This window comes from Rattus rattus, chromosome 5 (genome assembly GCF_011064425.1).
Source record: "Rattus rattus isolate New Zealand chromosome 5, Rrattus_CSIRO_v1, whole genome shotgun sequence".
Lineage (NCBI taxonomy): Eukaryota > Metazoa > Chordata > Mammalia > Rodentia > Muridae > Rattus > Rattus rattus.
This window is the reverse complement of record NC_046158.1, coordinates 98,060,707-98,077,868: the sequence shown is the minus strand read 5'-3', so window position 1 is coordinate 98,077,868 and position 17,162 is coordinate 98,060,707. Positions and strand designations below refer to the sequence as shown.

At 38.0% G+C, this 17,162-nt stretch overlaps 1 protein-coding gene across 1 annotated transcript in view; it reads right to left on the bottom strand.

The window, feature by feature from the left end:
* Nucleotides 1-17,162, bottom strand: part of Mga (MAX dimerization protein MGA) — a 64,116-nt gene that overhangs the window by 45,880 nt on the left and 1,074 nt on the right. The window contains 1 exon segment of the mRNA XM_032903982.1: nucleotides 11,424-12,551. Coding sequence (XP_032759873.1) covers nucleotides 11,424-12,484 — 1,061 coding nt within the window. The 5' untranslated portion in view covers nucleotides 12,485-12,551.

Genomic DNA, 17,162 nt, shown 5'->3' with positions numbered 1-17,162 from the left:
GAAGAAGATAAAAAGTACAGAACTATCCATAAACAAGACTCAAGGAAAAACAATTCTTAAAACCAATTAATCCATCAGATTTTTAAAAATTCTCTGTAACTTAAAAGTGCTCAAAAGTAAATTATCAACATCACATATTTATCAATGTTTCACACAAAAAATACAATTCAAGAGCAAAGTTTCAGGGCTGGGAATGTAGTTCAACTGGTAGAATGCTTGCCTAGAACACAAAAGTCCTAATTTCAATCCCATCACTACATAAACTAACCCTGCTTATATAAATAAAACATGGAAAAAGAATATAGTTTACCCTTATCATTAAATCAAAATACAGAGGACCTTATACAATCTGTTTGCCTTTAGATACTGATCACATATACAGAACTCCATACTAAAAAAGTCAGCTAAAACCAACCAAACATCAAACTCTTAAAAATTCATGCATCATCAAATGCCAACAAGAGCTGAGCAGTGGTGGTGTACGCCTTTAGTCCCAGCGCAGAGAGGTAGGTTTCAGAGTTCAAGGCCAACCTGATCTACAGAGTTCCAGGTCAGCTAGGGCTACACAGAAAAAAACCCTGTTTCTAGAAACCAAAATAAACAAGCAATCTATCATAACTAGGAATTACAATAAATTAATATGCTTTAAACCGCTAGTTCATTTCTGTATGTCAGATAAAATACCTAATACAAAACTTAACATCTTAACCAATTCATTATAGTAGCCTTCTTAGCATATTCACATTACTACCAAAACATTTTTAATTTTTCAAATTAAAAGTCACTTTCAAGGAATAAAGTATGTGACTCCGTAGCAGAATGCCTGCCCATTAAGTGTTAAGTCCTAGGTTCAATTCCAGCACCCTTCTTATCCCCCAAAAAGACATGTTTTCAATGTGAAGAATTTGCCAGCATCGTGGGGGTAATGATGGCATATCTTTTACCCCAGCACTCAGAGGCAGGTGGACCTGAGGTGAGGCCTGCATGGTCTTCAGAAAAATCTCCATACCAGCCTGGGCTACACAGTGAGACTCAGAGGGAGGGAGGGAAGGTGGGAGGGAGGGAGGGAGGGATAGATGAAAGATTTTGTCACAAACTTCCAAAATCAAAGGCTAGGTTACAGCTGGGGATGCTCCTTCATCTGTAAAGCACTTGCCCAGCATGTGCAAAGCCCTAGGTCAATCCTCAGTACCACATAAATCAAACATAATAGTACATATGGGTCATCTCAGCACTTACAAAGTGAAGACAAAGAGGACAAGAAATTTAAAGTCAGGCCTTTGAGTTGGCTCAGTGGTAAAAGTACCTGAGGTTAAAATCTGATAGCTTGGAAGGATCTGATCCCTGGGATCAATATAGTGGGGAAAAAAAACAACAACTCCCATTAGTCCTCTGAACTACACACACACACACACACACACACACACACACACACACACACACACACACCCCACACCCCAACAACCTACCAACCAAATAAAATGTGAAAATAAAACAATTCAAAAAAGGTTTGTGAAACTAAAAGTCTCAAAAAGAATTCATTTCTAACTCTAATATATCTCAATGAAACACTAATTTTTCAAAACTTGCTAGCTTAATATACATTGTCTTTATAAAATCCAAATATGCACAACTATGTGAACAATAGTTACTTGCTCCTACAGAACTTATTCAAAAATCCTTCAAAGAGTAACTTTGATAACAGATAGCTAAGGAAGAACCCTGACTTCAGATTCTCTTGCTTTTACCTCCCTAATGCAGGTCAATCATCACCAGTCCTGGCTTTGTGCAGCACTGGGGATGGAAGTCAAGGCTCTGTACATGCTAGTAGAACAGGCTCCCGACTGATATACTTTAAATAGGCAGATTTTATTTTACGAACATCTTAAAACATGAAAAAAAAATCCATTATATATATGTGTGTGCTTATATGTAATAGAGAACAAGTGGTGGAAGTCAAACTTTTTCTTTCAAGATGTGGAGCTCTGGGGATCAAATTCAAATTAAGTGTTAGACTTAGCATCATGTGCCTCCATCATGCTGGGCCACAACATATTCTACTGTTGTTTCATTTAAATCAGGCTCTTACTATGCATTCCTGGCTGGCCTGAAACCCGTTATGTAGAGCAGACTAGCCTAGAACTCAGAGAGATCTGCCTGCCTTTGCCTCCAGAACACGAGAATTAAAGTTGTATGCCCCCACACCTGGGTATCTTAAACTTTCTAAAGTTGAAGAAAAAGAAGTAGAGGAGGAGGGGGAGGGGGAGGAGGAAGCAGCAGCAGCAGCAGCAACTACTAGGTTTGGTGGTTCATACTTATAATCCTAGCACTCAAGATGCTTAAGCAAGAGGATTGTCTCCTGAGTTTCAGGCCATCCTGGGCTACAATGGTAAGTTCCAGGCCAGCCTGGACTGTCTCAAAGACAGAAAAAGGAGAAGAGAAAAGAAAAGAAAAGGATGCTAGATTTAACAATTCATCAAGGTTAAACATCTGTAAATAAATACAATACACACACACACACACACACACACACACACACACACACACACACACACACACACACAAACACACTTCACTGACTAGGTACCCAATTTTATATAGAGAAACAAATAAACCCAGATACAATAATGAGTAAAACCTTCAGCGCTGTAGTCTCACCAGTAAATATAATCCAACCAAAATAATTAAAGGAACTTCAGTTAAACTACCACAGAGAACTGAATTTAACACATATATATGAATATTCCACCTAATAGCTCAGAAATACACCTGAAACTTTCTCAAAAGATCACGTTTTAGAGCATACACATATCTTAACCATTTTTTAACTTCTCATTTTTCCATATCAAATAAAATAAAACTAAGCAGCAATACCAAAGGAATCTACAGAAACTACTCCACTATTCAAATACCAGGAGAATGAGCAATATAAGTTTCAGTGATTTGGAAGGTCACTAAAGAAAAAAAAAGGAAACTTTTAAAATTCATAGAACCAAATAAAAATGAAAACCCACTTTTATCAAAATCTTTGGGATACAATAAAGGAAGTTCTAAGAAGAAAGTTTATTGTTACAAGTGTTTATTACTTAGAAAATAATAGTAATTCAAACAGGACATAGTGTTACATGCCTTTTATACCAGCAGAGTCAGGTGGATCTCTGTGATTTCTAGGCACCCTAGTCTACACAGTGAGTTCTAGGACAGCCAGTGCTATATAGAGAAAAATCCCGGTCATAAAACAAGACAAAACAAAACAAAATAAAATTCAATAAGGACAGGCCTCAAGCTCTTAAAAAAAACAAGAAGAGAAACCCCTAAATCAATAGGTGGGGGGGAAAAAAGATCGGGGGAGCAATTAATGATATAAAGATGAAAAGAATTAAAAAAAAATCAATTAACCCTTTGCCTACTAACCATAAAGAAGATTCAAACTAAAAACAAATAAACAAATAATGGGTAGCAATGAAATCTTAAAATTATTAGAAAGTATTATGAAAATTGGAAAATCTAGAAGAAAAGGGTAAAATCCTAGACACTTACAGCCTTACAAAATTACAAAAGGATAGCCCAACTCCAATAGATCTACAGTGAGCAAAAAACTTAAGCCATATAAAAAGTAACAAGAAAGATGAGACTAACATAGTACCTGTGGATTTCTAGCAAGCTTGTAAAGAAAAACCAAAGTACTTCAAAGTGTTCTGCGAAAATAGGAAAAAAGGGAAGTAACTAGTGATACCAAAGCCATTCTACAAATCCAGTATTACCTTGATTAACAAAATAACAAAAACAGATAAGGATATAATAAAAACAGGAAACTAAACCAATTTCCCTGCTGTACGAAGATTCAAAAATTCTCAATAAAAAGTTCAACATCACCAGGCATGACGGCACAGTCCTTTAATTCTAGCACTTGGGAGGCAGGGGCAGGTGAATCTCTGTGAGTTCAAGGCCAGCCTGGTCTACAGTGTGAGTTCCAGGACAGCCAGGGATACACAGAGAAACCCCATCACAAAAAACAAAACAAACATCTATTCATAAAAAGACCTACAGAAACTAGAAACAGAAGTAACACCTCAATATCATAAAGCAACATACAATTTGCCTGTGCTAAATGGGAAGAAAAGCAAAACATTTCCTCTAAAATAAAAAATTAGACAAGTGTCTACTCTGTTCTTGTCCAAGGTAGTGCTTGAAGTCTCAGACAGAATAACAAAACAAGAAATAAAAGGGATACAAATAAGAAAGAACAGAGTCAAATTACCCCTATTTGCAGAGTATGATGTGAAACATAAACATTTTACAAAGATGAGTAGACCTTCTATTTAGTTATTGTCCCCTTCCTCACCCTCCACCCCCATCCTCACCCCTCAGTCCCACTCCACAAGTTCTCACTATGTAGCTCTAGTTGTCCTAGAACTCACTATGTAGACCAGGCTGGCTTCACAGAGATCGGCCTGCCTCTTCCTCACAAATGCTGAAATTAAAGATATGTGCTACCATACCCAGTTTGAATCAGTGGATTCTCTATCTTCAAATGTGGTGAAAAAGAAATCAAGAAAACAACTCCAATCACTGTGGATTTTTCTTTTTTTTTTTTTTTTCAGAAAAAAAAAAAAAAAAAGGAATAAACCTAACCATGGATGTAAAGCCTTCTGTAATGAAAACTATGACACTTAGGAATAAAAATGAAGAAAACATGAGAATATGGGGAAACTTTCCATGCTTATGAATTGGGAAAAATGATATTGTAAAAAATGGTTTTCTGAAAGCTACCTACAGATTTCAATGCAAGTGCATCAAAATTCCAATGACTTTCTTCACTGAACTAGAAAAAAAACAACAATCCTAAGATTCATATGGAAGCACTCAAACCTCCAGACACGCAAAGCAATCCTAAGCAGAAAGAACAATGCAGGAGATACCATGATTTCAAATAAATAACAAAGCCGTATTAAGAAAAACAACATGGTAGGTACTCACAAAAGACAGATGTATAAAGCAGTAAAATAGAACAGAGGATCCAGAAATAAACCACGCAATTACAAGTACCCAACTTTCAACAAAGGTACCAAAAACATAAATCACATGCGTACATTCATTCATGCACATGTACACACACACACACACACACACACACACACACACACACACACACACACACACAGCCTAAATAACCTCTTCAACAAAAATATGGCCAAGGGAAACTGGATATTTACACACAGAGAACTATGAAGGAAATCACTGTAACGGTTAATTTTCATTATCAATTTAATAACATTTTGAATCACCATGGAAATACATTTCTGATGTGTTTATGAGGTTATTTTCCAGAAATAGGAAATTGGTAATGAGGAGAGTGAGAACACTCATTCCAATTTGATGACATTCACAACCTCACGGGCTAGGGTACCAGGCTGGATAAATATTGAAAAAGAGAGGGGTTGGGGATTTAGCTCAGTGGAGTGGATTAGGTCCCCAACTCCGAAAAAAAAAAAAAAAATATTGAAAGAGAGTCAGAGGAGCACCAGTATTCACGTTCATGTACCTCCTGATAGGGGAGACAATGTGAGCAGCTGCCTCACACTACTGCCGTTATGCCTTTCATATCATGATGAACTGCATCCTCAAACTGTTAAATATTATACTAATCCTACACAAAAATCTATTCAAAATGAATCAAAGACCTTAATATCAGACCTAAAACTCAAACAGCTAGCAGTTCTCAACCTTCTTAATGCTGTGATCCTTTAGGTTGTGCTGACCCCAACCATAAAATTATTTCGTTCTACTTCGTAACTATAATTTTGCTGCTATGAATTGCAATGTAAATATCTAATATGCTGGATATCTGAAATACGACCCCCAAAGAGTCTCAATCCACAGGTTGAAAGCCTGTGGGCTAGACAAAAACACAGGCATTAAGTAAAGATTTTTTGTAAAGAACTATTACAGACTGAGAAATAGCAAGAATTGACAACTTGAATAAAGTTTAAAAGGCCTACACCACAAAAAGGAACAAAATAAAGAAATAGCCTAAAACAGCAGGGGCTATAGCTCTTTGGTAAAGCACTTAACTTGGTACTACCTAGCCAAAGGAAAAAGCCTAAATATAGAGTAGGAAAAAAAATCAATATCAAAGGGAAGGAATGGAAAGGAAACTGAGAAATAAAAATAATGAGTCCAGGAATTCACAACCAGCCAGAATAAGAGTCGATCCCAGATTTTTTTTTTTAAATGGGGGGAGGGTGTGTTAGGGTGGGAGTGAGGGGGAGATTTGACCAGATAGATGACTTAATAGTTAAAAGCATAGTTAAAAGCACTGGCAATTCTTATAAAGGACCCATGTTTGATTCCTAGCGTCAGCTCACAACCTTCTGTAACTCCAGTTCAAATGCTCTCTTCTGGCCTCTGTGGGTACCGGACATGCATGTGGCACACAAACAGACATTTGTATAGGCAAAATATTCACACACATAAAATACTTTAATTAAAAAAATTAATCCCAGAGACAATTTTTAGAAGAGAATGAGACATGTATATACAAAGTGGCAGATGCCTTTAAATCTCAACACTCAGAGACAGAGAAAGGAGAATCTCTGGAAGTTTGGGGTAAGCCTACTATTCTATACAAGTTCTGTAACAGCCAGGACTACAAAGTAAGATCCTATCTCAAACAGACAGAGTAATAGAACCAAATTCTGTAATTATAGTTTAGATTTTAGCCTACTTTTTTCAGTGAGAGTCCACTAGACGATACATACCTTAGTGTTTGCATATATGCCAAGAATGTAAGAGGACCAAAATTCAATCCCCAGTTCTACTATCACCACCCTCTCCCATAAAAATCAGTGAGGTGGGTACAAGTGATGTGCACCTTTAATCCTAGTACTTGAGAGACAAAAGAAGGTAGATATATCTATGAGTTCCAGGCCAGCCAAAGCTACAAAAATACAGAAACAAAAAACAAAAACCCTGTAAAATTATTTTAAGAGTTAGGCAGAGCAGTGCAGCACCTATAATTACAGCTCTTGACACACAGAAGCAAAAGAACAAGAATCAGAAGTGCCAACCCAGCCTCCACTGAGCTAACTTCTATCTCAATAAAAACAGGTCAGGTATGCATGCTTTTAGTTCGAGTCAAGTAGACCTACTGAATTCCAAACTAGGACTACACAGTAAGACCCTGTCTTTAAAAAACAAAAACAGGGGCTGCAGAAATGGCTCATCATCAGTTAGGAGCACTGGCTTCTCTATAGGACCCAAGTTCAACTCCCAGCACCCATACAGTGGCTAACACCTGTTTGTAACTCCAGATTCAGGCAAACCATGGGCACCAGGCATACACACAGTGTACACACACACACACACGGGCAAAATACCCATACACATAAAATGTGAATGGAATGTGTTTATGCATACTTATATATAAAGAATTTAGTCTAAGATTTATGGCACTGAGCTTCTTAAATATTTGACATTTTCTGATAATTAATCAAAGTAGTTTCCTAATCAAAGTATTTCATGAGCATACTGCTCACACTTAAGTTTATGCTAGACTTCATAGTGCCCCTCACCCCCAACATCCCCCCCCCCACACACACACACATACACACAGCTTCAATGTCAGGCTACCAAAAAGGTGAATACTGGTTAGAGAATCAGTACTCTTGAGTCAGTTCAGCCTCTGGGGAGAGCAAAGCCAACAGGAGATCATTCTACTCAGGTAGAACATTTCCTGAGTTCTGTGAGTGAGTTTAGCAAGTTAAGTGAACCTAAGGGAGATTGGAATCTCCTGATTACTATCAAAAAAGGTGGCCTGGGGCCAGTTTCTGAAATAAGGACAACCTTTTTTTATAGGCTCAAACCTGTAGGCCTAACAATAAAAGTTGTTTTAAAAAATGAACATTTTCAGTTGCTTGGTGGTTAGCCAAGGTACAGAAATAAGTTGTTAATAAGTTTAAAATTATAATTGTATTTTTTATTACTGTTAATCTCTTACTCTGATAATTAACTTGTACACAGAGAAAAAAAGAACATAGCAGACATGAAGCTAATTTAGCACCATCTGCAGTTTCACAAATCCTCTAGGTCTTGAACTTATCCTCTAGAATAGTGAGATCCTGTTTTTAAAGGGGTCAGGGGAGAGGCAATAGGAAATACAAACTAGTTGGGAGCCAACAATGACAAAGTTTAAAAAAAGACCCTACAACAAAGGTGGACTATGTAATAGGACCATATTCTGGAAGTTGGGACTATAGAGCTCTATTAAAACAATGTAGTTTTGGGGCTGGGGATTTAGCTCAGTGGTAGAGCGCTTACCTAGGAAGCGCAAGGCCCTGGGTTCGGTCCCCAGTTCCGAAAAAAAAAACCAAAAAAAAAAAAAAAAAAAATGTAGTTTTGACCTTAATGTAGTGTTGACACAAACAACAGAAGAAAACAACAACCAAGGAAAGACTCTCCCACATATAATCTCCTGAGTGGCCAAAAGTTCTCAGAGTCATCAGAAAAATAAAAACTGAAATCATAATGCTCCTGCCTTTAACAAACAGTTCCACACAATATAACATGGGAAGCTAGACCCAGAGCAACTTGGCAAGGGGGTGGGGAGATGGGGAGAGAGGGAGAAAGGGAGGAAGAGAGAACACTTAAAACAATTTTTCTTAAAGACAAGGTCTCACTTCTTTCAGGCTGACCTCAAATTTGATACATAAGTAAAAATTGCCTTGAACTTCTGATCTTTTTTCCTTCTTTCCCTCCCCAAGTGCTGGGATTACAAGCATGCTACTATGAGCAGTTTTTATGTGATATCAGAAATCAAATCTACTGCAAGGCCTATAGGAGGCAGGCACTCTACCAAAGAGGTACATCTAAAGTCCTAAAATACAGTTAAATTATCCACAAGAAGCATTGCAACACCTGTATGTTCTTAAATTAGGCGTGACAGTAGGTTAAAATAAAAAACTATACAATAGAATTATAACAGACTGTAACAAAGGTGAATGAATTCTCCCATTCTCTAAAAGTATTTTGTTATATGGAACTCACCTTTCTTGTGATGAAGGACAAAATGCCTATATGATAGACATGAGATAAATAATGTAGGCACTATGCCAATAGCATAAGATAATATATAAAGATTAACCAAATGCAACAACTATAAAACTTCCACAATGCCCTTTCTTATTTGACAGGGATATTAAGTGACTAGTGGGGAGAGACCATACACAGCATGGATATCCTAGACACAAGGATGCAAATCTCATACCAAAAAAAAGGACCACAAGGAATTTTATCCTGCTACTCAGAAGTATATACCTTAAAATCTTACAGATCTTTTTAGGAAAGAAGGGCAGTACTACCTACTACTTAGAACTCTGAACATGTTAAAGTAGGCATTGTACCATTGAGCTACAATCTTCACCAGAGAACTTACTAATAAATGCTTTAAAGTCTTTTTTCTTTAATGGTTATATAAAGGGGTGATAAGAAAAAACTGTGTTTTGTTTTGTTTTTTTAAAACAAGTCTGGGCTGGGCAGTAGTAATGGCACAAGCTTTCAAACCCAGTACTTGGGAGGCAGAGACAGGAGGCTATCTGAGAGTTCAAGGCCAGGCTGGTCTACAGAATGAGTATCAGGACAGCCACAGCTACACAGAGAAACTGTCTTGCAAAGGTTTTTTTTTTTTTAAAAAAAAAAAGGTCTGGGTGGCTAGAGAAATGGTTCAGTAGTTACAAGCCCTTGCTGCTTTTCCGAAGAACCCACATCATGTGCTCAAAAAATACCTGTGACTCTAGTTCAGGGGATCTGCCCTCTACTGGCCTCCACAAGGACCTCCACACGCATATAATATACAGACATACATGCATACACATTAAAAAGAATAAAAATCTTTAAGTCAAGCATGGTGGTGCACATCTTTAATACCAGCACTCAAGAAGGTAGAGGCAGGCAAGATCTCTGTCAGTTCAAAGCAGCTTGCCTACATAGCAAGTTCCAGGCCAGCCAAGATAGTGAGATCCTCTCTCAAAAAAAGCAAATAAAAAAAACTGAAAATAAAAAGACAGATGGAAAGACAGACGGACAGACGGAAGGAAGGAAGCCAGCCAGCCAGTCAACCTGGGCTAGAGAGATGGCTCAGTAGCTCAGTAGTTAAGAGCACTGACTGCTCTTCCAGAGGTCCTGAGTTCAATTCCCAGCAACCACATGGTGGCTGACAACCATGTGTAATAGGATCGGATGACTCTTCTGGTGTGTCTGAAGACAGCTACAGTGTACTCACATACATAAATAAATCTGAGAGGAGAGAGAGAGAGAGAGAGAGAGAGAGAGAGAGAGAGAGAGAGAGAGAGAGAGAGAGCGCGCGCGCGAGCGAGCACTCGAGCGCGCACCAACCATGGGTGCACATCTATAATCCCAGTGGCCGGGAGGAGACAAAAGGATCCCGAGTTGGCCAACCTGGGCTAAACAGAGCAAGCTCTAAGCAGGTTAGGCTATATACTGAAACCTTGACCAAAAAGTTTAGAATGGAAGTATGTGCACGCATGTGCTCGCGCTCTTGTTCTCCTGTGCTCTCTTTCTCTCTCAGTAGATATTACTTAATCTCTTTTTCAGCTGTACTTATCTGCACATACAAAGTATTAAAATGAAGTATCAGTAAATAATATAAAATATACAAAAGTTGAGTACCTCTTACCTGAACTGCTTGGTATTAGAAGTATTTCAGGTTTTGGAGTTTGTTTTTTCCACTAAGGTTCAATTATATAAAATGAATTTATTTTTAGAAAATACACTAGGACATTTTCATAGATCATTTTCAAATTATATTTTATTGGACCATTTATGAATTGGGATATACTTACGGCAGTAAATTCAGCTTATGAGTACATCTTATGCCTTAATTGGATAAACTTTCAGTTATAATTTAGTTTTTCCTTCTTTTCCACAAATAATCATGAGTTGTCTACATATGCTAACAAGGATCAAGTCACAAGTAAATAAAAGCTTCCTGGTTTGATAAATTATCCAATCTGCCTGCAATTCTAGATCCTGAACCCAGTGTACATTCATCACAAAAAAATAAGCTGTCACAACAAAAAATTAAAAGCGGGTGTGGTTTACTTTATAGTAACTGATATTAATCAACATCTATAGCATTCCACAGAACCAACAAATCATTTCCAAAATCTGGCCTATCTCAATCTTTTTATCTCTAAGAACAGAAAAATTCCCCAGCTCTGAAAAAAAAAAAAAAAAAAAAAAAGAACAGAAAAATTATTACCCAACCAGTGAGATGATCAGTGGGTAAAGGTGTAGAATTGGATGTTCCAGATGCACATGAATATCAATTCTCTGAAGTTGTCCTTTAACCTACACACATGCACACACACCAAATAAATATAAGTTTTTAAAAAATTACAACTTACCTTTCAGAAATTTCACGTTTCAACTGAGGAACTTCATGTGTAGAATCAGTATTCATGAATCCAAGGAAGTCTTGTTTTACATTATTGGGAGCCTTCTCTAAACCTAGGCTTGATGTTTCATGACCCCTTAACACAGGATCAAAATCACCTGAATGTATCTCTGACCCCTCACCTTCTGTAAGACGAACACGATGACCAGGAGAACTAGAAACACTATTCCCTTCTTGATCAGAGCTATTCCTTTGTTTTCCATCTCTCTGAGGCTTACTGCTCAACCCATCATCCCGAAAGCCTTTGGCAAATGGATTGTAATCTATTTTCAACTGGGTAATCTGAATATTCTGATAAGCTGTTACTGCAAAGAATTCAGTCTGGGGGAAAGTAAAAGTATGAACACCAGGGCCATTTAACTGTATCACTTCTGTAGCCTTTTCTGCAGGCACCAAATGAAGCCTTGGCAGGTAACGATGCATAGAGTGCAAGATAATATGTCCTTCCTGGTCCAGTGTATTGTTGGTAAGTTTGAGTTTATAGAAAGATACTGGTTGATGCATCCAATAATGACCTGTGGAAGGAGATTCTGGATGAATGAAAACTCTCCCCAAAATATGGGGTTCAGCCTTCCCACTGGGTTCCCACCAACGACCATTCCACTTATACCGATGACTATCCACGGGAGATATGTCCATTACAAGGATATACTTTAAATTTGAATCTAAGCCTGTTATCCAATATCGACAATAAGGAAACATACGTCTTCCCTGTTTGGTCAGAATCATTTCTGTGCTTCGATTATGGAACTCATTCCACATACTATTGTTATCAAGGGTAACAGTGATTTTTCCCACAGTACAATCAGCCGGAAGGCAAATTTTCTCTTTAGATTTTCCTGGTGATGACTCCCTACTCAACAGAGCACGGGCATCTCGATTAGTAACCAAAATTCCTTGATCAGTTTTGCCATTTCCTGGCTGTTTCAGGATGACAAAGAAGGTAGGTGCTGCTCCTGTCACTGTCCCTCCATCTTGATTGGCCAATATGATTTGTTGTTTCTCTTCCATGATTCCAGTGAGAAATTCAGTAGTAAGAAAACTGTAGTCAATACATAATTACAAATGCTTTTTCATCCTAAAAACAAAACAAAACAAAAAACTTTTAGTCAACTCAGAATTTTTCTAACAAAAAATACAACTGTTAGGGCTGGAATTATAACTCATCTGGTAGAGATTTGTCTAGCACACACAAAGCCCTGGGTCCAATTTCCAGTCCTGCATAAGCCAGGAGTAGTGGCATAGATCTGTACTTTAAGCACTTGGGAGATGGAGAAAGAGCACAAGTTCAAAATAAGTCAGATGTATAGCCACAGATAAACTTGCTCATGCTCCAGTAAATAATCACCTACCCATAGCTCATGAAAGTAACTCTACTCAAACTTAGTAGAGGCCAGAGAGATATCTCAGCAGGTCAGGCAAGCTAATTGATCTGAGTTCAATCCCTGAACCTTACAAAAAAGTGAATAAAGAGAATTGATTTTAAAAAAAACAACCTGTCCTTTGACTTGAATGTTCATTAGGTGACATGCAGATCCACACAAGCACATACTAAAAATTTATCTAAAACCTTTAAACTCACTGAGACATACACAAAGAACATTAATATTAATATACTGAAAAAAATAGGTTTCGGTTGGAGAGGGAGAGAAGAAATGAGGGTAATAAGAAGTAGGGATGAAATTACTAAAAGTCATACAATTTGATGCAAGATACAAGTATGAATTGCCAAAAAAAAAAAAAAAAAAAAAAAAAGAAAATTCAAGGGAATTCAGGATCACCCTGGGATACATGAAAGCCTGTCACAAAAAAAGAAAAGTAACTGATCATGTTATCCAAAAACATTCCTAATTCTCTTAAAACACAGCTTATAGCCGCCTTTCAATCACTGTAACATTATTTGTACTGTAATCCCTAATCACTGTTTTTTAAAAAAATTAGGGAGTAGAGGTGGGGAGATGGTTTAAGACAGTCATAGTCTCACTATGCAGATCAAGCTAGCCTCAGACTTATAGCAATCTTCTCGTATCTGACTCTCAAATACTGGGGTTATAGGCATGGGTCACTACACCCAATTACTCTAATCATTTCTTTCATCTTTAATTTTAATCTAATCTAACTAGCTAAAAATTACTCACACTCTCCAAACAAAACAAAACATTAGTAACAATCCTATAATCTTACACAGACTAAAATTATGTATTTATTTTAGAAAACTATATAAACTGGGTATGGTTCGCAAGATATTATCCAATAGATTTAAAGGCTAAGGCAGGAAGATTACTTAAAGGTCAAGACCAGTTTAGGCTACATAGTCAGAGGCGTGCTTGGGTACTAGGACAAAAATTCCAGTGCTTGCATTAAGTGCTTTATCCACTGAGTCATCTCACCAAGTTCTGGTGCACTTAAACTACAAATTTTATGTTAGGTGAAGTATAGCTCAAAAAATTATAAATAGCAGGTATGGCAGCACATGCCTTTAATCGCAGAACTTGGGAAGCAGAGGCAGGAGAATCTCTGTGAGTTTGAAGCCATCCTGATCTGCACAACAAATCAGTTCCAAGACAGTCAAGATAGACCCTTGTCTTACAATAATAATAATAATAATAATAATAATAATAATAATAATAACAACAACAACAACAATAATAATAGCCAGGCTTGATGGCTCACATCCATTAAGCTATCAGAATGCTCCAGAGGCAAGAGGATTGCTCTGAGTTGAGACTGTGAGTAAAGGGGTGGTGAAGTGTTAACTGCTCTGAAGGGAGAGGTATCTGCTGTAGGGAGCCAAGAAATACCACAAAGTCACACCACACAACAAACCTCACCTAAGAGATTTATTGGGAAAAACACAGTAAGGTGGCTGCCTTGGCTTAGATGAGAAACTGTAAAAAACTGAGCAGGAAACAGGTTTTATATAGGGTTTCTTGGGGGTAAGCTTTCCAGGGTGGCCCATAAAGGGACTGGGTCCAGCCACTGCTGTGTTCTGTGGGCAGAGTCTGGCAGTTGGAAGTTCTCAGGGGTGGGGCCTGGCCACTCTGTGTTAAAGGGCTTACAGGGAGGGGATCTAGTCCTTAATACTAGGGCCCTAACATCCATGACCATAAGCTCCTCTGGGTTGGAGTATTTTTTGTTTATCTGATATCTGTTTGTTTTGAGAAAATGTCTATTAGCCGGGCTGACATAGGATGCATTCTTCAGAAATACACTGGGCTCTGGTTAAGTATGTGGATGTCTGCTTTGCAGTGCTGGGAATTAAACAGAAGGCCTAAGGTAGGTAAGGTTTAAAATAATTATTTTCTAAAGCTGCCTTAGGACTTTATCCATAAAGATGACTAGTTTTCTAAACTAGTCAATACATATCACACATGGACAATACAAAAATATTTTCACAAGTCACCTGGTAACTCTAATATGTTTAAGCTTAGAGAACTCAAAAAAAGTTATATACCATGGTAGAGGTATACAATATTAGTTTTTCCTTTACCTAAACAAGGTTAAGTGCTGAAAACTCAAATTGGGGAGGGAGATGTAGCTCAGCAGAGTGCTTATCTAGAACACACACAGTCCAAGGCCCAGCACCACATTTAAAAAAAAAAAAGAAGAATCAGACAAGGTGGCGCATGCCTATAACACCAAACACTGAGGCAGGAAATTTAGAAGTTCATAACTACATATCAAATTCAAAGCCAGCCTGGGCCATTTCTTCCCCCAAAGGGGGGTGGGGGAGATTGCTTTATTTCAACTTTGTATATAGGCATCTAATAAAAATGTGAAAATACGTTTGAGAAACAAGGTCAGAACTTATAGACTTGCATAAAGTCTTTTCAAAAACTAAACCAAAAAACTTAAACCAAGTAATTTATTGCACCAGGTAACCAAAATACATAACAAAGAGCCAATTTATGGCCCCAAGCTATCATAACCTTGAGATACACGGCTATAATTAAAAGACACACACCACCACCGCCAGAGCCACCACCTCCTCCCCAAGCCCCAACCCCCCCCCCAGTCCCCTGCCACCAATAGTGTTGAACCAGACAGGGAGTCTCACATGATATTCAAATGGGTTACCACTGAACTATATCCCCAGCTCTGTTTGATTTCTCTCATCTACAGCTTGTCACTTGGTGAAAATGTAGTTTCACACATATAAATACCACTCTAAACTCTAAGGTAACCATAATGTCCATTGCAATAATCAGATGTACTTTAGAAGTGCTAGGCTACTCCCAGAAAGAAAGAAGAAATCCATTCTGGCAATATTCTAAAGTACTCTGTATTTTGCTCTCTTAGGTTTTAACAAAGAACATAGGCCAGTGGTGCAAACCTTTAATCCCAGCACTGGGGAGGCTGAGGAAGAAGGATCTCTAAGAATTTTAAGCCAGCGTAGTTTTTCATTCAGCCTTTCCTCATCAAGCATTCACCTAAATTAAAGTAAGGGTTGGAAAGGCCTTAGGTTTAGTTGTAATGGGAGAAACTCTCAGTACCCTCACTACACATAGGCACAATCTCTTGTGCCTTAAAACAGTGTAGCAATTTGCATCAATTCAGAGTACCTATTTTTTTTTCATCCAGTGGTCTTTGGGAAATTTTTACTATAATGGTGAGCCTGACATAACCCATAAAACACACTACGTGGCAACCCAATTAAATGATTTACATACTTAGCTATACCAAGTCAAAATTCCAAGTCAATATATTACTTTTCAAGCACAAATTTCAGGGCTGGAGAGATAGCTCTGCAGTTAAGAGCACTGACTGCTCTTCCAGAGGTCCTGAGTTCAATTCCCAGCAACCTCATGGTGGCTCACAACCATTGTAATGGGATCCGATGCCCTCTTCTAGTGTGCCTGAAGGCAGCGACAGGGTATTTATATAAATTAAATCTTTAAAAAAACAAAAAAACAAAACACAAATTTCAAATGATGGTCAACACATTCTAAATGTTGCCCATGCTGACCATGCCCTTTCAAACAATTAATGTGTTACTGCATAGGAGACTCACTATAATGTTTGTCTTTTGGTTAAATTAAATCGCATTTTGAAACTCAAATTTTTTATGTATCTCCATTTGTAGGTATCAATTCAAGCTGACAAGCTTTTAGATGCCCATGGGTTACTTAGTAAAACCTGAAAAACTAACCTTTACAGCAGAAATGAACAGAAAATTTGAAATAAATATGCCAAAGCACCCAGAGAACGAAATTTCAAGTCTTTCACTTGTGTTGCAGTTAAGTGGTCCCAACTTACTATTAAAAAAAAAAAAAAAAAAAAAAAAAAAAAAGCCTCGTTACTCGTTTTTCAACTACAGAAGACAGCTGGCCACAAACCAGGGGGAAAAAAAATGTCGCAAAGAAAACTCTTCCAGGGTATAGTCCCAAGGATCACGTGCAGCCAGGCGGAACCCTGTGTTCCTAGGGCTGTTCAGCTGCTTTCGGTTACCTTGGAGACTACACAAGTAGCCACCCCGCCAGCCCATTTCCCAGCAGCCCTCTCTCTACTCTCCTGCACCTTAACTGCAGCAGCGTCGTGCCCAAAAAGCAAGCAAGACAGGCAGGGTTGACTAGGCACTGTGCAACTAAAGCTTGGCAAGCTCAATAACACCCACAGGCTGAGCATAAGTGAGCCCTAACTTCTCAAGATCCACGTGTCGGCTTCAGCGACGTGAACAAGAGTGGGTCTC